Source organism: Alligator mississippiensis, chromosome 4, assembly GCF_030867095.1.
Source record: "Alligator mississippiensis isolate rAllMis1 chromosome 4, rAllMis1, whole genome shotgun sequence".
NCBI lineage: Eukaryota > Metazoa > Chordata > Crocodylia > Alligatoridae > Alligator > Alligator mississippiensis.
The window spans coordinates 13,448,729-13,474,424 of NC_081827.1; the positions used below are offsets into that span (position 1 = coordinate 13,448,729).

General features: G+C 44.1%; 1 protein-coding gene across 10 annotated transcripts in view; it reads right to left on the reverse strand.

Moving 5' to 3' along the window:
• Positions 1-3,521: 3,521 nt before the first annotated feature.
• Positions 3,522-25,696, reverse strand: part of UPF2 (UPF2 regulator of nonsense mediated mRNA decay) — a 121,304-nt gene continuing 99,129 nt past the window's right edge. For 9 of the 10 annotated variants that reach the window (XM_059725780.1, XM_059725779.1, XM_059725776.1 and 6 more), the window contains 2 exons: positions 23,982-24,102; positions 3,522-4,819 (listed from right to left, as the gene is read on the reverse strand). In XM_059725780.1, the coding sequence (XP_059581763.1) occupies positions 4,810-4,819; positions 23,982-24,102 (131 nt within the window). In that variant the 3' untranslated portion in view covers positions 3,522-4,809. Of the gene's footprint in view, positions 4,820-23,977; positions 24,103-25,696 lie in introns of those variants that run through there. The other variant, XM_014607534.3, reaches the window with a different exon arrangement.

The window sequence follows — 25,696 nt, forward strand, 5'->3', positions numbered from 1 at the left end:
ATTCAAAGGCAGAACCAGTCAAATTGGGAAGACATGACAGAAATACCATTCCTGTATATAACGTACCAGAACAAAGAAAGGTATGTACAATACTAACACTTCCTGCTCATCTAACTTCTATTTTTCCATTAGCGTTCATTGCTTCGATTCACTTGAGAGAGACGAGAGAAGGAAAATATTGCACAAAACATTCTTTTATTAAATCGGATAATAAATTCCAAGCATTTTTTAAATCGCAGTCTTACCCTAATAATAGTAAGTCCATAACTCAAACAATACAGGTAGATGTTTTGACACTTAGACAGTTGTTCGATCCCTTCTCAAATAGTTTCCTATTCATACCATACTCAGAACGGTCTGGGACTGGTTAGAGAGTTTATTTATAGATAGGTCCTAGGAGAGAACAATAATGTATCATCTCAAGAGGAATGTCACAGGTGGGGTAGAAATCCTAAGATTATGGGGAAAGGGTAGCAGGAAGATAAACTAGACTGAAGCAGTGTCCTCAGTATTTTGTAAGGAAAATGAAAAATAGGCATTTTCTTCATGTGGCAAAGGTTTGGATGACTGATAATTATTCAGTAATATGTTAGGGAGTATCATGGGGCTTCTTAACTCAGTTTGGTAAATCTAGTTACTATCCTTTTCACTTAAACCTAGCTTCAGAACCATTGTGGTACAGTGAGTTTTAAGCAGGTTCAGTGATGATGGGCAAGGAACTTTACAGTCCTGATCACTAACACTGTCACGGATAAAACCAGTATTCACTGCTCGCTTCAGAGGTCCCAATTAATCCCTTACCCTTGAAAGTCTTGACCAAGTCCACTGGCTGGCCAGCATGGGGGAACCTCCACCACTTGCATGGTACCTGCAAACAAAAAACTTAATTCCCTAGGGATGTCACTCCAGCACCTGACATTCATCACGGTGGAGCCTGAGACAGTACCCCCTCACTAAGTTTCAAGCATATTGCCAGGCCACATAAATGATGAGTATATTTTCCCTTAAAACAGACAAGGAAAAAACTGAAAAAATGCTTCTTCTGATACAGAAGGTCCTGAAAGCTTCTCTAAGCTATGCATTTGAAATAGTATTTATGTACTTGAAATAGCAGATTTCAACTTCTCCAGGAGGCCTTGAGTGCTAGTGGAATTACGACATCAAAAAGATAAGCTGCAGCAATTAGACAGTGGGTGTTATGTAAGTAAATGAAAACACTGCAGCAGTAAAATGGTCCAGTATTAAAAGCAGGGAGGGGGGGGAAGATTATTCTAAGTTGTATCAGTTATTTACAGCAGTTCAAGGTTTTTTGGAGAAGATGCACATCTTTTGGCAAAGAGAGTCTATTACATTAAACAAATCCATAAACGCATTCAAGGCACGTTTACACTGTGCTGGATCATGCTAGCAAAAGCCACTGTGCAAACATGCCTTGCCCATTCACTCCCTCTTTGGGCATCAAAAGCTGAAAAATCCTGTGGGCTGCTCTTTGGCACAAGTCCAGCATCATTTTTCGTTCCTGTTGTGTTTAATAGTGGCCCTGGTCACGCCCAGCACCACTCTACCAATGACTTGGCACATTTTGGTACTCTGCAAATACAAAGTAGGAGTGGACAGAGGGATGTGTTTTCAAGGCAGCACTCCCTATTGTGAGGTCTGATGTAGTTAAGATGTGCCATCACTATCTTGACAAAGGAGCAACATTTATAGGAAACCTAAGCAATGTTGTAGTCTTTAGGGCACCATCCAGTGCTCAATTTCTAAATATTAGGGAGCATTCCAATGAGTGCACACGTGTGGCATACCACCAATTATATGTGGTGCACGTGCAGCTGGGCTGCTAATTTGCAGCACGGAGATCCCCGTGTCAAAAAAACCCACCGCTGAGAAAAGCAGTGTGGAGCGTGCGGCAGCAGCGTGCACCTCGAGAAACTGAAGTGTGGCTGGCCCAGGCCACAGTCTGGCTGCTGGCCAGGCTCCGAGTGACCGGCTTGGCACCACTGCTGCCCCGCAGGCTCCCAGAATCCCAGGTAAGGCTGCTGCCGCCAACACACGTGCTGGCCCCTGCTTCCTCCATCCCACCCAAGACAATTTGCTTCACGCCAGAGTACATGTATGAAATGCACACCCCTGCATGTGAGTGCTCATTGGGATACACCCTTAGAGTGCTTCATTTCTCCTATAGCATGTCATTGGCTCCTAGCAGAGGAACAGTGATGCAGTATTGCAACAGATGTTGGGTGTGATTTTCAAATGCTCTCAGCTGGAGCCTAACTGTTCCTTTTGAAGTTCAAAGGAGCCTATCTGAGTTCTTTTGAACATCCCACCTGTCAAGCACAAGGCAAACTGCATAGATTTCTGATTCTCTTTATGTAACAGCAGGACCAGCTTATTTTTTACATTATTCACAATGCTAGTCTTTAATGAATGAGCACAGACTCTACTGGTTGCAAGCTATTTTCTTCTCTGAGACATGATGCAGACGATTCTTGTACTGGCTTATAACTATGTCCGTTAGAAATGGCTTTTCTTAATAATACAATGCTATTGATACAACTCTCACTGTAGATGCAGTTACACCAATTAAAAAGACCTCTACACCTATACAACTTATTTCCCTTTCTAAAAATGTATAATATATAGAATCATAGAAAATTAGGATTGGAAAGGATCTCAGGAGGTCACATCTAGTCCAACCCCCTGCTCAAAGCAGGACCAGCCCCAACTAGATCATCCCAGCCAAGGCTTTGTCAAGCCAGGCCTTAAAAACCTCCAACAATGGAGATTGCACCACCTCTCTGGGTAACCTGGTCCAGTGCTTCACCACCCTCCTAGTGAGAAAGTTTTTCCTAATATCCAACCTAAGCCTGCCTTGTATACTAATTTAACTGCATCTACATTAAAGGAATTGTGTCAGTTGATCCAAAAGAAGAGATTTTGTGTTTATTTTCAGTCTTATAAAAATTTAATTTAGCATCTTAAAAATAAAGAAGAGGTTTGCTTTGAACTGTAAATATGAACACTGAAAAAACCAAAACAAAAACCCAGCCAAAACTGTGCCCTGGCCTGTCTCCAGCTGCTGTCTCTCCATCCTGACCTCTGTTCCTGTCTTTTCTCTCCCACAAGGACAAAGGAGGGTAGAGAAGGAACAGGGCTGGTCCTTGGAAGCTTGTTGAAACAATTCAAGGGAGAGCCCTGCTCAGGTCCTAGAGCCATGGGACAAAATATGCTCTTGCAGCTGGAATCTTTAAAGATGTTAGCTGCCAATCTAAATTATGCCTATGAAACATTTATAAACAAGGCTTTTCCAAAGGCCTTTAACAGCCAAATCTGGCTACCCTTTTCATGGGAAAAGCAAAGGGCACAACTCCCCCAGCCAAATTTCAAGTCCTCCCTCTAAAGTCTTGAGGCACAAAAGCTTCTCCATGAAACGGACAAGAATTCTCTTAATACAGGCCACCAACATTTCATTTCAGAAACATTAATTTCAAAGTGAATGGAAAGAGACAGACAGACACCAATTCTAAATTACAACACTTTATTGCAGCATTGGCAAAGGTCAGATTTCTGAAGCTGGTGAAGATCGGGCAGCATTTCTGTGCGAAATGTTACAATTTTACAAGTCTCTTTTTATTCTACATGCAGAAACCAAAAAACAGTGGTAAAAAGAAGTTTTAAAAGAGCTAGAAAAAAAAAAAAAGGATTTAAATCGAGTAGTAGCATACTGATGTGCTCTTTAACTGAATGTGTTACACCTACCTGAAAGCAAACAAAAAACACAACTATACTAATAAATAACAGATTGTCAGAAACGGAGCAAGAAACCTCATTCTACTTCAGAAAAAAAAAACAAACAAAAAAACCCTACTTATTTCCAGACTTTGTTTGTTTTAGACACAGAGGCTTATCAACCCATGAAGGTCAACAAAACATTGGGACCCACTCCTTGATGTCCTTCTGTCATGCTGACTGGCACATTTTGGTTTTCAATGATACTTACAATGGGCTCAACTATATCCCCGTTCTTAGGCTGGTGTCAGGCTGTTCAAAGCAGTCTGGGTAAACACCCTCTGTTAACAAACTTCACATTTTGTTTTGTTTTGTTTTGCTTTTTAACCTTAATAGACAATTTTCTCCTTGGCTCCGTTGTCCCCCCTCCCCTGCCCTGCTTCCCCAGCCTCCCTCCCCCCTTATCTTGTAGAAAAAGGTTATTCCTAAAACAAAAGCCCTCTCTCTGTGGAGTATCTGATGTTTGGTAATCAGTCATAATGTTGTTGTCCTACATATCAGGGTTTGCTATTAGATTTGTACTGCTTGCTCTACCGCTTTTCTACTGCAGATTCGGAGCCCCCAAACGAATATTCTTCCAACACAGAGTGCTCAATTCAGAGACAATGTAACTCGCAGCCGGTTTTGAACTGTGTTTTTCCCTACCTGTGCCATCAAAACCTTTTCCGTTCCAGTGTCATCCATCCTATTTTTTAGTTGCTTTGTTGTAACTGAACTGCTCACTGGTCAAGTTAACCATCTCATTTGTTTACTTCCATCCTCATGAGAAGATTAACCCTCGCATGGTTCCCATAACAAAATGCTTTTTTTGTAGGCCAGGACTGGAAGCTCCCACTTGTTCTGTTTTTAGTGGAGGCTGGTGTTTCTGCCCCATGGCCCCAGCCTTTCCCAGGTTTCGATTCTGAACTCTCTAGACTGACATGCTGAGATGTGTCCACTGCTCTCATTTAATTGCTGGAGGACTCCACTATCCACAACATCAGAGATACAGGACCTAATGAAATGACGCTTGCTGCTGGATCAACGTCTCCTGAAAAAGGAAAAAAAGCAAAGAAAACCGTTATTCTTGAAGAACCAAAACCATTCAGTAAGCAGGCCACTGACTCCTGCATGTACAGTTCAGTTTAGTGGCCATAATGCCACCTATATTCCATATGTCCATCTTTTTTACTTTACAGGCACTTTCCAAATTTGTGCGTGCTCAAGGAAGGCAGACATTGGGTCATGAAAAAAAAAATCGTGTTAAAACAGCAGTAAATTTATTTTATACTTACTTAAAACAGCTTTTGCTTTCCTGCATAATTTTTTGTATTGTACATTTGGTGAAAAGTTAAAGAATAAAGTAAAGATGGGCTTTCCAGAGTCACAAATGTTGCATGATCTGACAAGCGGTGAGGAATACTGAAATCGTACGTTCTCCCCTGTGTGAAGCAGTTCTTCCTGGGCAAAATCATTTAAACATTCTCAAGCATAAGTGTGGATTACAAGGTTTTACCCATTTGCAAGGATGTGATATAAAGGAAGCAAAGAAAATAAAGGAAGTTTTTATTTCTAATGCAATCCAGGCATGATCTGCTGGAGCTGTACCCTGTGTTAGGGTTACATTAGACTATATATCTAGATTGAAAAAATGTATTTTTGTCTAATTTCAGGTTATGCTTTGTAACATTTTATCACAATCTTGGAAGCCTGTACAGTCATTCTGTATTGCAGGTCCTAATTAAAGCCAGCAATTCTTAGCTTTAATTGGAATTAGTAAAATGGCCAAGCCACAGAAAAAGAAACATTGTAAATTAAATTTAAAAGGATTACAAAGAAGTTCCCTGGCCCATATACTGAAGTCTAACACAATAAACAAAAGAACTAGTATTATTTATGCTTCTGACTAACCGGTAACCTCATTAAGCGCTTATCTCACCCCAAAAAAGATGATGTGTGTGCTATATTCTGGCTGTTAGACCAAATGTTGTAAAAACAAATATTAGATGTGTGTTACTTCAAAATTCATGACATGCAATATAATTATTGCACTGCCTAATTATTTTTTCAAGTTTCTATCATAATTTTGCAAGGTTACCTCTAGTATGATCATGTATTTCTGTCTGTCCTGTTACATGTAAATACCAATATATACAGAATAGGCACTAGGATTGCATTAACACTACAGTTAAATCTTTTTTGTTTTATCTGACTTATTTTAACTGTTCAGTTTAACCCTACATTACAGTGTTTTGCAGGGATTATTTTTTTAAATGCAGCACACTCAGTAATATTGCATCTTTGCAAAGGAAGATACTTGAAATCTTAGCATATTTAATTAAACTTAATTTGTACAATGCTATGGAATTGAGAAATTTTACAAACACCTTAAAATGGTGGGATTCTGCCTCTTCACAACTCCTTCTGGTCTCTACTGAGGTTGCTTTATTTTTTTTTTTTTATTTTTTAAGGTTTTGCTGCACAATTTCTGATTGATTAATCAGATCTCCCTCATACAAAAATATCCCAAAAACAGCATTTTCCTGGTGTTTGTGAGAAATAAAGTGAAGAATATGCTATTCTTTCTCCTCCTTGTATGATTTCTCCCAAGAGCAAGGTAAGATGAGGCTGCTAATAATCAGAAAAACACTGAGCACATTCTAAATAATCTTCCAATCGCTTTTGAAACTTTCTTAGTAAAAAGTAAAGGAAATCCTTTAAGACATATTTCCATGCAAAGTTGAAAAAGCAGAGTCATGTGTTATACCATACATCTACCCTAGCCCTTTGCTTCCCCCCAAACCCGCCAAATCCTCCTGTTCCAAACCCCCCCCCAACCTATTTGGCAAGATAAAACACAGACAAGTTTTTTAGATCATTACGAGCATCTAACTATTGGAAATGAATCTGTTTTGCAACTTTGCTAGCTCTTTTTGTAACAGAAACAGTTACTTTTGATTTCTAGAAGAAGTTTTTACTCATACTTCCCAAATATTAATATTGGTAAATGAGGAATATGCAGGGTTCATTTCAACTGCCAGTGCAATGCAGCTGTGTCTGGAGCACAACTAGAAATGTTAAAAGGTGCACAGTAATGCTAAACTACAGTTTTAGGTTGGGAAGTGAGGAAGAATCCAGCTTACAGTTGAAACAGGGGAAATTTAGGCTGGTAACACCAAAAGTAATGATCCAAATGAAAATGTGGCCATGGCACCCAGGAACCTTATTCCTTGAGACCCACACTACTTTGCTGCATAATAATCTTTGATACCACTGACTATAATTCCAGAAAGGGGGACAGATGATACCAAACCACAATAACAAATTCTTATGATCAGTTTATACACCAAACCCTCAAGATGAAGTTACGCGCTTCTCCTCAATTCCTCTCGCTCTTCCACAAACCCACAACTCCGTGCCCCTTTCATCTTGCAGTAACTTCTTCCTTCATGTGTGCCACGTATCCTCCTGCTCCACCTCCAAATACCTCCTCTCAAAACTCACTTTTTGGTTTGCTTTCCAAGACTACTCTCAGCTTCGCCGCTGTCTGTTCCCTCTCTCTCGCCTGATCACGTTAAACAAAAACAGGAACGACATGAAACAGAGACACAGTGAGCATCTGATTTCCTTTTTAAACAATGCTGTTTCATGAGCACTTCTGTCCCCAGCACTCTTTATTCTGTTCAAAACAGCATTTCCTTGCTTTATTTCAAGGTAGACCGCATGATAATCTAGGCAGAGACACAGTTTTAAAAGTGTCATTAACACCCATGATGTTGTATAAATAAGGAGAGTTAACACTATATAGACGGAGTGAAAGGAAAACCACAGGAGAAGAAACCATCTTAAAACCCGAATTCGAGTCTTTGCAACAGAATTCCTGTATGACCTTGTGCAAGGCAAAGGTTTCTAAGGGTGCTGCCATTTAACAGACCAACTGCATAGTTGGCTTAGAGCTGTAAGCATTTGAAAGCTTGTCTAACTCTGTTTCAACTAATCAGTTGGTCCAGTAAAAAGTATCACCCTAAGAAATCCTTCTCTCTCGCACAATTCATGGACCGTCATGGCTACATCATCCATGTATGACCTTGTGTTGCTCATTCTCTCTGCGATTTATATTCCCATCTGTGCAATGGGAAAAAACCAGATGTGCCGTATCTCATGGGGATGTTTTATTATGAGGCGCTGAAGTAGTATGATAGTGGTGGTAATGGACTTCACTATGAACCTATGAATACATCTGCATACTGCACATCAGATAGGGAGTATTAAGTGACTATTTGTGCTTAGCAAGTCTAATCTAAACACATTAATAATTCTGAAGCTGATGAAAGGAAGCAAATCTCAAACTATATTTTTCCTTACATGATATGCTTTTAAAATTTTATACTATGTTTTTATATAAAATATGGATAGCGCCAGACTACAAACAGTGGTCACCCATCTTCATGTATAATAGGTCTGCTTTTTTGGCCTGTCATTTATATTTTAGAACATGTATTCCTGGTCTATAATACAGCAAAAAACTTTGTTTCTTGCTCTGCCTCCTGCCTGATCAACTGTAGTTTGGGAAGTTTTTGTAAGATGAGGGAATTTAGTATCTAATATATAAAGTTTTATTTTTAACGAATGGATTTAGCCACACAATCCTAGACTCTCCCAAATAATATAACTCTATTATGAGCAAAAGTTTTAATTATTTTATATGCTCACATATGCAACAGTAAAAAAATCCTTACACAAAACCAAACCACAAACCCAGCTGTCAGCTGCAGTATATCTGCTGGGTTATACAAAGAAAATGACTTAGGGGTGAGGTGTCAAGGATATGACCCATGGGTTAGATCCACCCATAGAGTTTTATCATCTGGTCTACAGTGCTCTCTGCGAGTCTCAGATGGGACCCACGTACCACATGCAGTATGGATTGATAAAACCAAGAGAAGGCTGTTAAAAGAGACTCAAATGAGAGTTTCAGATGAAGCACTACTGGTGACATGCCAACAGAAAGCACTTTACCTAGCTTAGGAAAATGATTGTTTACAGCCAGTGCTAAGACTAAAAACAATAATGCAGTTACAAGTTTCAGCAGTTCCAGCCCAGAACTATGAGAATAAAAGATGTGGTCCAACTGGCCAAGACTGCTAATCTTTAGAGTTTATAAAGTTAAAAGACAATGCAGTAATTAGGGGTGCACTGATAAAGATTTACTTGGCCAGCACCGATGGCCAATTATTAACCAGCCATATCAAATGATACCAATCCGATAGGAATACAGCCTGGCAGCTTGGAGAGCAGCATCCTGCCAGTAAGTCTGTGGGTGGGGGGGAAGGGACACAGGGGAGAGGGGTGCAGATCAAGGCCCCCACCGTGAGGGAGGGAGGACTGGCGGAGGCAGGCACTACCCAGCCAGGGTGGTGATGTGATCCCAGGGCAAGGTGCAGGGCAGAGCTGTGGGCTGCTTGAACAGGGGGCACAGCGGGAGGATGGGCAGCTCCCTGCCGTTGCACGCACCCCTGGGAGAGGCACGGGGGGCATGTGCCCCCCTGGACTTGTGCATAGGCAGTGGGCTGCACTTGGAGTGGGCAGGGGTGGGGCAGGTGGCAGCGGCAGCGCTGGGAGGGATGGCTACAGGGTGGGCTATAGCCAACCCAAAATTCCTCGTAGCTACCCTTCCCAGCACCACCACTGCCTGCTCTGCCCCGCCCACTCCAAGTGCAGCCCTGGCCCAGCCCCCTTGGCCAGGAAGAGGCCAGTGAAGCCCCTGGCCCAAGCCCATAGCAGCCAACCCACTCTTGCCCCGTACTCAAATCCAGGGGGGCTCATGCCCCCCACACTTCCTCCAGGGCTGCGCGCAGCAGTGCGGAGCCGCCTCCATCCCTGCACACCCTAGATAAGCTGTCCATGGCTCTGCCCCATGCCCTGCCCTGGGGTTGCATTCACCACCCTGGTTGGGCAGCACCTGCCCCTGGTCCCCCTCCCTCCCTCACCATGGGGGCCTCAATCTACCCCCCCATACCCCTTCCCTCTGCCATTCCCTTCAACACCCAAAACTTACCAACAAAACGCTGCCCTCCACCCTGCCAGGCTGCATTCTTGCCCATGTGCATGCTGTGGCTTTGCACATGCACACAGCATTTAATCAGTGACATTATCAGCTAACACCAGCCAGAAAAAGCCGATTGCCGATAATGTTAATTTTCCTTTTATTGGTCCCGATCGTATATGCAATCAATACATCGGTTCACCTCTAGCAGAAATACAATGATCAAAAAAATAACTGCATAGAAAAGAATAACTGTATACAATGAAGTATATGTCTTGCTTAACAGCACAAACAGGAAAGAATCAGGGTTAGATTATTTTTCCTCGTTATCCACGCTTTCATTTCTCACCATTGATATTCCATCTTTATTATGGGATTTTAAAGAATATTTGGCTAATCAACCCTCAACATCCTGTTATTGTCTTTATACTTCATTTCTCTCGTTTAATTTAGAAAAATGAGACTCGGATAAAAAGCAGGCATCTTGAAACCATCAGGAAAAACGGTTTCCCTGAACTCTATTTCGAGTTGGTCAGAAGGCAGTTGCAACAAGCATCATCATAGCATATTAGGTAAACAACCCTATGAATAAAGGAGCTCTTAACAACTCTGAATAAATTGGTGTTTACTGTTTTCTCAAACAATGCCTTGGAAGTGTTTTCTTTGAGGTAAAACAGATAATTAGTTCCTCTTTCCTTGATGAACTTCTGAAACAGCAATTAGTTTTTAAGGTACTGCCAATAAAGTTGGATTCCCCACGTCCTTCTCCCCCCCCACAATGAACTAGAAGTGGAAGATTGCTTGAAAAATAACTATTTTTCTGAGCTCAAATCCCTTTTTTGTGATCTTGATTGCAATGATTCGCTGAAGTCATTTGCATTTTTAAAACAAGGGATGAAATGTCATAAGTGTAGCTTGTATACACTGGGGTTGGACATGGGCTTGGACCAGGTGACCTCCAGGGCCAAGTACAGACAGTCAAAAAGCCTGAGGTCAAATCAATTCAATCTTTGCAGCTTGGTCTAGGCTGCACAGATTGAACTGATAAGCAAGTGAACAGACACTCGCTTTTGACTCTGTAAATACAGCCACATGCCTGCAGTGGCTCAGGCCAGAAGCCAGGGGGTGCTAGACCATGCTTCTCCTCTTGGCTGGAGCAGATTACTTGGACGAAGGCTGCAAGAGTGGTGGTGGGGTTTGCGGACGAGGTACAGAGCATCCTGAGATGCTGAGGGACTGGGAGTTAACCTGAATCCGGAGGGGATCTGAGACAGAAGTTCAGTAAACCTTTTTAACCTAATCAGTTACATCTGATACTACATCCATCCAGGTTTATCTTAAATTGGTTTTGGCCATTTTGAAAACAGTTTATGTGCACTGAACTTCTGTTGTGTTACATATTTGAAGCGGTTCCCAATTACTTATACCTGTTTATGTGTAATTACTGTCCCTAGCCCAAAAAGGTCCCTTCCAACCCCAATTTTCTATGATTTATACTTCATGTGTAAATAAATCTTTTTAGCCATCTTAACATTATTCTCATTTTTTATTTAAGAACATTCCAAAAAGTTTGGACCAGCTCCTTGGAGGAGACACATGGGTAAATGCCCATTATGCCCCCAGGTGCCAAAGACCTGAACACCACTGACCCACCAGTGCAGAGCCAGGAGGTAAGGGAACCGGTGGCAAGGAGAGGGTGGGCGAGCATAGGGGTACTCAGAGTGCAGGTGTGTACATGCATGCATGTGTGCAAGTGTGTGGGGACCACGTCGGCTGGCCGGGACCAGGGAGGGGAATACCACGCCCCAGTCCCAACTCAGGTGAAGCCCCCAGGGAGCCCTGTGACTGGAGCTACACAAACAAGAGCGCACAAACAGGCAGGGCGTGGAATCTCTCTCAGCCATGGTGGAGACTTGTCCTGCCTGTAGGCTTCCCAGCACCGCTGAGGTCTCCACCCAGATGGAGCCCCTGGCTCCGGGCACTGGGGGCTGCCTAATGTGGCTGCTGGAAGCTGGGCATAGGGGCATCCCCACTTGTGGGGTGTGCTCCCTAGTGGAGTCTCTGGAGGGCTGGGTGAGGGAGCTCAAGGAGGAGCTCATGGTTGATGGTTACGTACCATCAGGGCCCATGAAGACTACATCAACGGCTACTGCCAGGCCCTTCTCCAGAAGAAAGAAGAAAAAGAGAAGATAGAGAAGGTGGTCAACAAGAAGGCTGGCTGAAAAGACCTACCCAGAGCTACCTGGAAGATAGTTGTCTCAGGCTCCAGCACTTGCAGGGGTAGAACTGCTCCTCCCCTAACACTGCACATCAGGTAGGCTGCCCTCACCATGCATGAGGAGGCTCCAATGGAGACATCAGAGGAGGAGATGGGTAAATGGTGAACTGCCACTGCCAAGAGGATACGCAAGGTGGTGGTGGTGAGGGACTCCATCCTATGGGGTACTGATGGACCCATCTGCCATCCAGACCCGTAGTCCATGAGGTCTGCTGCCCCCCTGGGGCCCACATCCAGGATATTGCAGAGAGGATCCCTAGGCTCATCCAGCCCGCCAACCACTACCCCATGCTCCTCATCCACATGGACATGAATGACAGCCAGGAGTAATCCGGACCAGGTCATGTGTGACTACAGGGCTCTGGGGGCTGTGCTCAAGGGGTAGGGGGCACAGGTAGTCTTCCTGTGTGCTCCTGGCAGCAGGCCATGAACATAGGAGGGAAGGATACGTCGAAGAAGTGAACTGATGACTCTGGCAATGGTGCTACCGTGAGGGCTTCGGTTTCTTTGACCACCGCACACACTTCAGGAAGGGAGGACTCCTGGGAAGGGACAGCATCCACCTCATGCAGAAGGGTAAGTCCCTGTTCTCAGCCAGCATGGCCAATCTTCTAGACAGGCTTTTAAACAAAGATCGCCGGGGGACAGGGGGACTAACTAGAGCATGCCCAGGGACCGGAATACAAGAAAGCTCCAAAGCTGGGGACACTCAGAGAGCCATTCTTGCAAGAGCTGAGAGAATGGTTCTCCCTCAGCATGACAGAAAATTAAGGGTCTCAATTGGAAGACTCAGGTGCCTGTACACTAATGCCAGGAGCATGGGGAAGAAGCAGGAGAAGCTAGCCCTCCTACTCTCCAGTGAGCATTACGGAGACCTGGTGGGACTTCTCACATGATTGGAACATAGCCACAGAAAGCTATACCCTGCACAGAAGGGGCCAAGTAGGGAAAAAAAGAGGAGGTGTACCTCTCTATGTGAGGAAGCAATACACTTCCTTGGAGGCTGACATTGGCTCTAATGATGAACAGCTTGAAACCCTCTGGGTCAAACTACAGAGAGAGGCTCAGCAAGATAGACCTAACTGTAGGTGTATACCACAGACCACCAAACCAGAGGGAGGAGCTCGATTTGGAGTTCTCTCAAGAGCTGGCAGAGGCCATGCATGCACGGGACATGGTCATCATGGGTAACTTCAATTATTCAGACATCTCTTGGGAGGAACACTTGGCTAAGTTGGATTGGTCGCGTTGCTTCCTGACCTGTATCAAAGAGCTCTACCTCACTCAGGAAGCGAACAGGCCAACAAGAGGTAACGCTCTCCTAGACTTGGTCTTGGCCAAAGGAGATGATCTGGTGACCAACTCAAATATAGAGGGTAACTTGGAAAACAACAACCATGAAACCATCACATTCACTGTCTGTCGCAAGGCAGGCAAATCAGCTAGCAGGGTTGAAATTGTGGACTACAAAAAAGCAAATTTCAATAGGCTCAGAGCATTAGTAAGGGAAGCACTGCAGGACAAGGGACCAAAGGTGAAAGGAGTTCATGAAGAGTGGTTGTTCCTCAAGGACACAATCCTTGAAGCACAAAAGAAGTCCATTCCCACATGGAAGAAAGGTAGCAGAAGGGCTGGGAAGCCCTCTTGGCTTAATAGGGATATTATGGTCCTCTTGCAAAAGAAGAAAGAGGCATAGAAACAATGGAAGCTTGGGACAGTCCCCAAGGAGGACTATAAAACAACGGCCCACACTTGTAGGGAGCAGATTAGAAAGGCTAAGGCGGCAACTGAATATAAACTAGCAATGGAAATCAAGGACAATAAGAAGTCCTTCTTATGTATGTAGGGAACAGGAGGAAAACAAATGGAAGCGCGGGGCCATTGCTTAACAACTCAAGACAACTGGTTACCGACACTCAGGAGAAAACTGATTTCCTGAATGACTACTTTGCTTTGGTATTTCACCAAAAGGGATAATCATACTAGCTAAGGTTTAGAATGGGCATGGTGGGAATTACCACCTTCCTACTGTTGATGTTCAGCTGGTGCATGATCAGTTAGAGAAGTTAGACATTTATAAGTCAGCAGGAAAGGATGGACTTCATCTGAGAGTACTGAAGGAGCTGGCTGAAGTCATCATGGGACCTCTGGTGAAACTCTTCCAAAATGTGTGGCACTCAGGGGAGGTCCCTGAAGACTAGAAGAGAGCCAATGTTGTGCCCATCTTCAAAACGGGGAAGAGAGAGGACCCAGGCAACTATAGGCCAATTATCCTAACTTCTATCCCAGGGAAAATCCTGGAAAAATTCATCAAGGAGTCTACATACGATAGGCTTGCAGAAGGTAGGATTCTGAATGACAGCCAGCATGGCTTCGCTGCAGGCAGCTCTTGTCTTACCAATCTCATCTCCTTCTATGACCAGGTAATTCACCACCTGGATATGACAAAGGAGGTTGACACTGCATACCTTGGCTTCCAAAAGGCCTTTGATCCAGTATCCTATGATGCTCTCGTGAGTGCATTCAAGGACTGTGGACTCAACCGTGAGACAGTTAGGTGGGTAGGGAGCTGGTTGTGGGGCAGGACCCAGAGAGTTTTAAAGAACGGACCTGTGTCGTCTTGGCTAGAAGTGTCCAGTGGTGTCCCTCAGGGGCTGGTGCTCAGTTCAGTGCTTTCAATATCTTTACCAATTATTTGGATGTGGGGGTGAAGAGCTCACTGACCAAGTTCATGGATGACACCAAGGTATGGGGAAGTGTGGTTATGCTTGAAGACAGGCTGCAGATACAGGTGTATCTAAACAGGTTGGTAACTTGGGCAGACTAGAAGCAGATGAGGCTTAACATTAAGAAGTGTAAAGTGCTCCATCTGGGGATGAACAATCCCCAACATACTTACAGGCTCAGCGGCTCCAAACTGACTAGCACCATGACTGAAAGGGACCTGGGGGTAATAATAAACCATAGTATGAATATAAGCCATCGGTGCAATGCTATAGCCAGGAGGGCAAACAATACTCTGGCATGCATCAACTGATGCATCTCAAGTAAAACCAAGGAAGTGATTCTTCCACTTTAATCAGCATTGGTGAGACCGCAGTTGGAGTACTGCATCCAGTTCTGGGTGCCGCACTTCAACAAGGATGTGGAGAAGCTTGAGAGAGTCCAGAGAAGAGCCACCCATATGATCAGAGACTTGCACGGCAAGCCATATGAGGAAAGGCTGAGGGACCTTGGCCTCTTCAGCCTGAAAAAGAGAAGGCTGAGAGAGGACTTGGTAGCAGCTTACCGCTATATCAGGGGACTACATCAAGGGCTCGGCAAACAGCTGTTCACCAGGGCACCCTTGGAGAAAACCAGGAGTAATGGCCACAAACTCAGGCTTAACACTAGGAAAAGCTTCTTTACAGTTAGGGTGTCTAGACTGTGGAATAAGCCTCCTCCAGAGACGGTGCAATCACCTACCCTGGAAATCTTCAGGAGGAGACTGGATGATCACAGTGCTGGGGTCACCTGACCCTGACCCCAGTTGTTTTTTCTGCCTAGTGCCAGGGCTGGACACAATGATCTTGTGAGGTCCCTTACAGCCCCTTACAATCTATGAAAAAAGCATTTTTTAAAGTACTTACTTTTTTAAACAAAAATATGAAAATGTTCTTATAATAACCTCAAGTATATAATAGCTACCCTTCTTGAACAGAAAGCCTGTGAGGCTGACATGCGTAAATGTCAAATGTTGCACTTACCGAAGGCACAGTCTAAGGACTGAGGTCCAAGCTCCATACATGGAATCAGTACAGAACAGGAAGTGGCAGTACAAGTTTTCTCTGCTTGTTCTGCCAACCCTGCTCTACAAAGACACAACTTTTAACTAACTGATGGCAAATTAATTGCCTTTATTAGGGGTGTGCGAAACGGGCTGTATTCAATTTGGATTCGGCCCAAATCAGGAACAGTGATTCAATTCGTTGATTTGGATCACTGTCCCCGATTTGATTCAGCCTAATCCAAATCTGAAGATTTGATGCTGATTTGGAGAATCAGCGATTTGGCCATAGACACAGCTTTAAATGTTTTTTCTACATACCTTGAGGTACCAGCTGTAGCTCATAAACACTGTGATGCTGGGGTGGATGGAGCGTCCCACAGGAGCACCGGGGGGGGGGGGGGGGGGGCGCGGGGACAGGGGGAAAGGTTGTCCCCCATGTGCTTGGCGGCAAACCCAGAAGTGGACCGGAACTGCTTCTGGTCCACTCCCGAGTCTGCTGGGGAGTGTGCTGGGGGGCTCCCCCACAGCTCCCTGCCTGGGTGATTGGCCGTGGGGGGGCCCCGGGTGCCTACCCATGCCTAGGAGGTACCAGTCACTGGGCCAGGCAGGTAAGGAGGGCCCCCCCCACAGCACGCTCCCCACTGGACCCGGAAATGGATCGGAAGTGTTTCTGGTCCACTTCTGGGTCTGCTGCTGAACGCACTGGGGAGCCCCCGTGCTCCTGTGAGACATTCCATCCACCACTGCAGTATTCACAAGCCGCCTGCTACCTTGAGGTAAGTAGAAAAACATTTAAAACTGTGTTGCACCCACCTGGTTTGGTATAGGTGCTCTCTAGTGGCCTTAGTGCACATGTCCAGTTCAGACTGTGGGGCATGTCCCCACAACTTGGATGTTGGGCTGCCTTCATCCCCAAAGGAGACCCCGACATTCGCCTGCCACGACTTGGTCTTCCCTTTAGTAGCGGAATTCTCCCTCATGGCATCTCGCAAATTGGGCACTGCCCTTTGTGGGCGTTGTTGGGGCTCCACCTCTCCTACATTCCAGCCATACACCAGCCCTCAGGATGACCAGGTGACGGATCGCCAGTCTGCCTCTTTGATGTTCCCTCCTGCTCTGGTCCCCTCTTGCCTGTCTATCGGTGTCTCTCTTTGCCCCGAGTATCTACTGGGTGTAGGACTGGTCCTGCCTCAATGTCTGTCCTGACCTTGCCTTCAGGACGTCACCTTCCATGGAGCTGCCTCCGCTCTTCTCCTTGACCCTGTGGGTCGATTGGGGATGCCTTTTCCGGTTTGGGACTTGGGTGCCCCACAAGTTGGTAACATAAAACAGAAGTAGAAAAGAGAAGAGAAAAAAGAAAAGAACAGTAGGGGTTTGGGCATCAGCCCCCCCCCTCACAGATCTGGTGTCTGTGCTTGTCAGGATCCTTCGATGCTGTCCTCCTTGGCCCTGCTGTCCTGACAGGCCGGGTGTCTACCGCTTTTAAAGGAGCCGGAACCTTCCTGTGGGGTCCGTGTCCGGTTCCCCGTAGAGCTGGCGACCCCATCATTGTGTGGCTCGGGGAGCGGCTTCGCTGCTGCCTGCCCTGTTTCCCCACCACTGGCTTTTAAATCAGCCAGGTGGCGGTTTCTGATGACGTCATCTGCTGGCGCTGCTCCCAGCCGCAAATGGAAGTGGCTGACGAACTGTGCCAGCGGCTCTTCTCAGCACGACTATTCCTATGGAAGGTAAGTGAACCCCTTCCTTAGGGCTTTTAGTTCCTTCTTTCTTGCAGCTCACTCCAGCCTCGGGTCCCGCCATAGGGAAGTGTTTCGGGACCCCCATTTGTGTCCCCCTGGGACATGTGTCTATGTCTGAATTGCCAAATCTTTCCAAATCGATTTGGAGAGATTAAAGTGTCTCCCGATTCAATTCGGATTTGGCGATTCTGCCACTAAACCCGGCCGAATCTCTGCCAAATCGAATTAGGGACTGAAGCTTCGCACAGCCCTAGTCTTTATGCCCAATCAGTCTGGGGTTTCTACTATAATTCTGGAACCCTCTTCTTGCAGCACACAGCAAGTTTGCCAGAACTTCACACCAGAGATTAAATAATCGTGAAACCCAAAAGCAACAGCAACATTCTTTAGATTCATTGTCTGAGATCTTGCAAGAACTTGACTAGAAGTGAGACGCTTGCCAAAACAACCAATTCAGCTGTACTTAACTCCCCACAGAATCAACAGAACATTCAAGGAAAATCTTTTATTGTATTTACCGTTAGCATTTTAACTACTCTGACACCACAGTAAAATGTAAAGCATAAACATCTAAACAGGCATATAAGAAACAAATAAAAAGTCAGGACCCTACATACTTACGGGAATGCCTCCCCTATCTTAGGTGCCATCATGTTCCCTAACGTCAGCTAAAAGCAACCTCCTGCGATACAATCTGTGCACCCAGTTAAGTTGCTCTTGGTATTCCCTCTTTCTTGTGGTACGTCAGAGCCTGAGGCTGGACATCTACTAAAAGCCCTGTAGGACTTCTTTTTTTCTTTTGGGCAGGCCTTCAGCACACACTGTTACATTTGGGGGTACAGCCTCAGGATTTTGTTCTTTTACAAGTTTTTACTTGTTTTACTAATTCATTTTGATTATAAACCACCCTGAGCCTCTTTTGGGAAAGGGAAGATACAGTATAAAGCTAATAAAAAAATACACTTGCCTAAGAAGAGGCAAGGCCTGAATTAACACTGACATAATTGTGATATCCCTTCCAACTACTGATAGGACTAACTAAAGTAATCAAACTGGATACCCTGGAAGAAACTGAAAATGTTATTATTAATATTATTTCTTAAACTGTAACATAACCCTTAGGTCAATGCAGCATAATCATATGGGAAGATGAAAAAGTCCATGTTAAGATTGCTCAAACCAAAAATACTGAAAGATACCAAGCACTGATATTCTGACAGTTTTTAATACGTATTATGGAAAATAGAGTATTTCTTCCAGAAAGTATTCTTCTGAAAAGAACTTGTGTCAAATTTGGATATTTAATCAAGACAATTTGTTCAATTTTATTCTATTGCTTTTTTAAAGTAAATCTCAACACTACTTTGCTTAAACTGGAGCCCTCTGTGCTAATACTGCCACTTCTCTTGTGGCAGGGATACCACTGGCCAAACACAGCCAGAAGCACCAGAAATTAAAACTGTGGCTGTGGAGCTGGAACAGAAAAGCTTCCAACTCAGGCAACTCAGGTCTAATCCTCGAGCATAAATTTAACTTTACAGGCGTGCTACTGATGCCTGCATAAGAGCAGCAGCTACTAATTAAAATAACAAACAGCAGAAAGATAATACTGCATGTGGGAAATAGCTGTCAAATTTATTTCCTTTGCCAGACTGAAGTTTCTCATCAATTATATTTAGGAGAACATTTGTAGAGTAAAAACATTCCCAAGCAATGCTGCCACAATGAAGTTGGGTTCCCCCCCCAGAAATCTATCAATAGGATGGTTAGATCTTCATGGCATAGCTACATAGCTTTTAGACACATTACAAACAGTATTTATGCCATAACTTATTACACTGAAATATGGGTGAAACACCCAGTTCTTCCATTGTTGGCATACTGCTTAAGAGGCAACAAACCCCTCCTAGAAAAATTAAAGTATTTGTAGAATTGTGATACTCAAAGTATTTACTGGCTTGGATCTCAGCAGGAACTGAAAAAAACACCCCTGCACGGCTTTCCTAGCACAGCATATGCATCACTACTTTCAGTAAATACTAACATTACATAGCGCCGATTAATTACTGCTGCAAACCCTACCGTTTGCTAGTCTGATCACTAAAGGCGTACGAGGAGAAAGAATAAGAACCCAGAGAACACCCGTGAAACAACAACAAAAACATGCCACTTTACTAACTCTCACTCTCACATTAGAAATCCTTGCTTACAATGAACAACACCTTATACCACAAACTCATGTCACTTAATGAAAGGGATAACTTATGGAATAAAGTATTACCAAGAGAAAGAGTATAACAATCTGCCTTTCAATGAGTGAAGTGTTCTTCAAGTCTATGCTCACAGTTTTAGGGCCTCTTGCTTATAGCATAATTAATATTTTACAACAGAAATATACCAAAATGTAAACAAACTCTGTTCCCTAAATGGGACCGATTGAAAGCATAGTGGGTAAGACACAGCATCATATAAAACTAAGCAGTGTGGCAAGCATGCACTCTGGAACTTGAAAAACAGGAACCACTGATAACTCTTCACTTTGGAAAAACATCTCACCTAGCTCACTGTGAAGGCCTAAAATTATATTTTCCCTAAAACTTAAAGCAGAAGTATTTCAGTGGCATTTAGAAATAGTTGTTAATCTGCAAAGAACTGCAAACTCCAAGTAGATTTGTGTTTCATATCTTGAGTGGTAGCTTGCATTTAAAGAGAAAACTCCAGTGCTTTTTTTAACACATGCTGTTTACAAAGAATGTTTAAGAAAATTAATATATTGTTACATAAATATTAGCAGAGGTTGCAATAAACTCCATGGAGGCAAATAATCAGAGTTTACAAAATGAAGTCAGCTGTAAATCCTGTGAGAAGGCTATACCAATATGCCAAGTGCCCCTCTCCAAATTCAATGGGCTATTATTAACTACTGTTCTTAGGAAAGTCTCCAATATACTTTAAAAGTTTGTAGAGGTTAAGTATAGTCCAGTTTTCAACTACAGTAAAAGTCTCTCATCTATACATCACTGTTTGCCAAGAGAGGGAGAGGTAACACTGGAGGAACAAAGAAAACACTCTACCAGGAAGTCCCACTGAAGACGGGGTGGTAAGGATATTGTACTAGGACAGAGGGCTCAACGTTTTGGTCCCTCAGGCCAAGTAAGTGGTGTGGGGCTGGTCTGTGATCCAAATGAGGCTTTGTGCTACCCCTGCCTGCCAGGATTGGGATTGGGCCCAGGTCCCTGTGCACCAAACCTAGTGTTCAGTGCCACAGGCAGTGAAAGTGGGGGACTAACAGGGCTTGCCACCCCACCAAATGCAGGGCAGCAGTAGGGCTGCAAGGCAGCCCAGCCATGGGCTTCTGGCAGCTGCAGCAGGGGTAGGGAGGGAGTAGGAGTGGGGCTGGGGCGCGGAACGGAGCCGTGAGTGGCTTGTCCAGGGGGTGCCTGGTGTTGGGAGGGGGTGGAGGCTCTTGCTGCTGCACGCACCCCAGGAGGGCATGAGGGGCATGTACCCCTCGATCTACCCAGGGGGAGGTGGGCTGCCACTGCAGGCTGGGACTAAGCCAGGCTCTTTCCGGTGGGGGTCTGGGTCGGGCTGTGCCCAGGGCAGGCGGTGGCGGCACTGAGAGGGGGGCTATGGGAGGGCTGCAATCATCCCCAAAATTTGTCGTAGCCCCCCGAGCCTCCCTCCAGGAGCTGCCGCTGCTTGCCTCAAGCACAACCCAGCCCAGCCCCCTGCCAGAAAGAGCCCAGTTTAGCCCTGGTCCCAGCCCACAGCTGCAGCCCACCTTCCCCTGGGCAGATCCAGGGGCACATGTCCCCCATGCCCTCCCGGGGCACGTGCAGTGGCAGGAGCTGCCACCCCCTCTCCCCATGCTGGGTGCCCCCTGGACAAGTCACTCGCAGTTCTGTCCCACGCCCCATGGGAGTGGGGTGGGAGGAAGGGAGCCAAGTCACAGGCATGCACACACATGCTCAGCCCCCCTCCCCCCCCAATAATTTTTTCTCCCTCCACCCTATCCTCAGTGCCACAGCCTGTGGGCCTCTCCATGAACCAATGGGGAGCCCTGTAGGCTGCATGACAATGCACCAGGGGCCAGATACCCTCTGTACCAGAGAACCTGGGCACTTAAATTGTAAGCTAATTTTAAATTAGAAGAAAGCTTTCCCATCTGCTTCTCTCATCTACCCAACCCCAAACTAGTCATCCTGCAAAAAAACCTAGAAGCTTATCCAAAGCATACACTTTAGCCAAAGTGTTCTGCATGTAAGCAGTTTTCCCTATGCACATATCTAAGGCCCCATTTGTCATATCTTCACTGCAGAATTATATCTAGTTACCTACACTAAAGTTTGCTTGGCCTGAGTGAAAGTGGCTACACGCCAACCACCTGAGCTGTACAGGATGCTGCTACTTTGAGTTACAGTTTGTACCATGCATGCTGCTTGAAATCAGGATTTCTGCCTAGGGAAAGAGCCTCCAAGTTCAAGGTAGCATTCAAATTACAACTTAGTTTGACTTCACAATAAGGACCGAAGCATACAGCAAACAAACTAGATAATTTTAAGAGAAAATTATTTCTCTCTTGTCAATAAAGGCTCCAGGTATATCTTGTAACTTGCTTTAGCAGAAGGCATTCAGTTTTCTGTTTTCTCACTGGTATGAATGGTGAGATGATGACTCCTCATAAAAAGCATAATTGTTTTCATAGTATAAAGTTTTACTAGGCTTTCAGCTATTTTCCCTCTACTTTTACAAGACAGTGGGACTTCTACTTAAGAAAAGATTTTTTTTGCTTTAATGAACTTACTGAAGGAAGCCTAGAAAAGATTTGTTTTCTAGGTCTTCAGCATAATTTGTCACCAGCCTCAGGGCTTCAGTTTCTTTTGAACCAAATACAAGGAAACACATAGGGCTTATTGGTTTAGATCACTGGATCAGTCCAAGACCCCACCTTTCACTGCACCTAAGTTTGAGTGCTTCAGAAGATCAAACCTACTCTATAACTTACCCAGGCAATTGTGGAACTTACAAAAACATGGGGGGTAATCTCTTTCAATATTGTACACTATTAGTGGATCTCTTTCCATTAGAAAGTTCAATTAGGTCTGTATCATTTTACTCCAACCTGCAACACTGTAGACATTAGTCACAATTTAAGCATATACAATCAGTTTTTAAATCCTGCTGACATGCTTGTCTAAACATCTTGCTGGACAGTGTATTATCAGAATTTATACTTCCTTGGGAAAAGACAGGTGAGTGGTGCGGAGCTGGTCTGTGTTCCCTGTCCCAAACAGCATAAAGACAGCATTATATGACAGATTAAGGAGCAACAGTCTCAAGTTACAGCAAGGGAAGTTTAGGTTGGATATTAGGAAGAATTTTCTCACTAGGAGGGTGGTAAAGCACTGGGACAGGTTACCTAGAGAGGTGGTGGAAGCTCCATCCCTGGAGGTTTTTAAGGCCTGGCTAGACAAAATCTTGGCTGGCATGGTCTAGTTGGGGATGGTCCCATTTTGAGCAGGGGGTTGGACTAGATGACCTCCTCAGGTCCCTTCCAATCCTAATTTTCTATGATTCCTATCAAGCAACATTTTCTGGTCACAATTTTTGTACCTCCTTGTTCTTAATGGACAAGATTAACAGTAATTTGGAATTGGTTTGAATTAACTGACTTTTGATATAATCAAATCTCTCTCTCTCTCATTGCCAGATTAGTTCATTCCAGATTTTAGAAGTCTTTTGGCATAGGAACCCATTACTTGTCTCCAACTGTATCTGTTACCTTTTGGGGAAAAAATCTCCACTGTATTATTTTGAGGTGAAAAATTACAGAACCTTCTGTGTTTCCCCTGAAACATCAAAAGCAGATGTTTGACAATAAGCCTAAATCTCTTTACTCCTGAAAGGGCAAACTAGAATACTTTTTTCATTCCAATATCTGGTATGTATCCTCTATGTTGCAAATCCAATGAGGTTATTTTGGACCCTATCCCTCCACTTTTATGACTTCTAATGCAAAAGCAGTGCTCTTAAACTTACAAGTTCAAATTCATAATACATTATAATTCGTAAAGTTTTTTCTATTTCTTCCACTTTCCACGAGGAAGAAAAGAACCAGTGTCTCTCTCTTTATTCTTTAACAACAATTTACAAACTAAACCAGGGTTTTTTGATCCTGACACACTACCTCCCTGTCGATGGCAATATTATATAGTCACAGAGTTACAAATACACTGACCAGCAAGGTATGTTAATAACTAGTAGTACACTAGAACACTACTAGTATACACAGAAAAAGCTTTGCTTTCAATGCATTGATCTTTATGCAGTAGCTTGCTCAGGAGCAAAATTGACCATTTTAAATAACAGTTGTCCTACCTCCCACCAGTTTTAAAGATTAGATCTGCATTAGGCGCTCCCTTTGGATGTTGGTAACGAGGCCGCCGTTCACGATTAGTATTTGCTGGAGCTGGGCGCTGTGCCAGAGACTGTAACATTTCTGTAATTATATACAAAAATAATTAAACAAAGTTTAAATTCTCGTAAACAGAATTTAAACAGAGCAAATATTATAGCTGCATTTTTGTAATACTTGTGAATCAAACTTTTTTTTTTGTACGCACAACTGCTTTACTGTTTTTTATATTTGAGGACAAAATATTCCTCCACCCATCCTACTAATGATCATAACAGAACAAAAACAAACCATTTTTTAGAACTGCATACGCAGCTCTGATATAGACAAACAATGCTGTGACATGTTCTCCTAAATTTGCAGATGCTGGGTGGTCAGACAAGCAGTTGCCAGGACAGTTCATCATCTGTACTTAGGAGGGTTAAGACCTTTTCTGTCAGATGCTGTAACCCACCAAGCCTGTGTCACTTTGTGCCAAGATTATGGCAGTGCTATGAATAAGGTGACCTTATTTTTAAGGCAATTCAGGACACTCTCCACCCCTGACCTCCAGCTGCTTCTCAAGAGGGTGTTTTTTAATTTTGCCCAGGGCATCACACACACACGACCAGCCCACACTCACAAAAACACTCTCCCCACCCTGCCCCAGGTAGGAGGAGCAGTGTCCAGCCCAGCTCGCCCCCCACCTCTAGCCACTGCTCAGGAGGAGCCTGGACAGGCAGTGCAGGCAGAATTCAGGACTTTTGTTTCCATTTTCACCAACTGGACAGGGCACTGGAACTGCCTACGAAATCCAGGACTGTCCTGGCCAAACAGGGATGTATGTTCACCCTAGTTATGAAGGACTACACCTTACAAATATTTAGAAGTGGGAACAAGTGAGGAATGCAACTTCCACTTAATCAGTCACCTAAACATCGTTGTATGGGAAGGGAAATATTTATCTAATATGATAGGAACTGGATGCTTCCTCCAAAGTTAACTACTATTTGATAATCAGTGTTTGTATAAAATACACCATGGTAAAAATGTACACTTCACAGACCAGAAGGGTGGGGATATAGTAACATGTTTAGTGGAAAATGTTTAGTTCTGACAGGCCATCTGTGCAAGGATATACACTGCTCACCAAAACAGAAGCAGATGGAATAAACAAAGGGGAAAAGTGGAATAAGCTGTTAAAAAGATTACTCTTCAGTGCCTGCTCTGTCTGGGTCTCTAATCTTCAGTAATCTCATTGTCCAACATCTGCTAAAAGTAGAATGTATTCTTCTTGTTAAATTCTGTACTGTTTACAAGAGTCAATTATTAAGATTTCATCTGTTTACACAAGTGAGCGGTTTCAATGGATGTCTGACTACACTTATTCACTCTGAAATTACAGGTTTAAATGTTCTAGTGAAATTACATTAAGGTATCTGATTTTTTTTTTTTTTTTTTTAGGGATCTGACTGGCACTCGTTATTAAACAATTGGATCCACGGCCCATATCTCTCTCAGAACAATTCTGGCCATAGGAGGGATCCCTGCAGGAAGGAAACAGCCGTGATCCAGGCAGGAGCTAGAAAGAAGTTATGAAAGGCAGGCAGGCAGCTGCAGGAACTGGACCACGTGCCTGCCCCTTTCTCTTGGGCTTGGTGGCAGAAGGATACAAATTCTGTAGAGCAGTATCAGCACT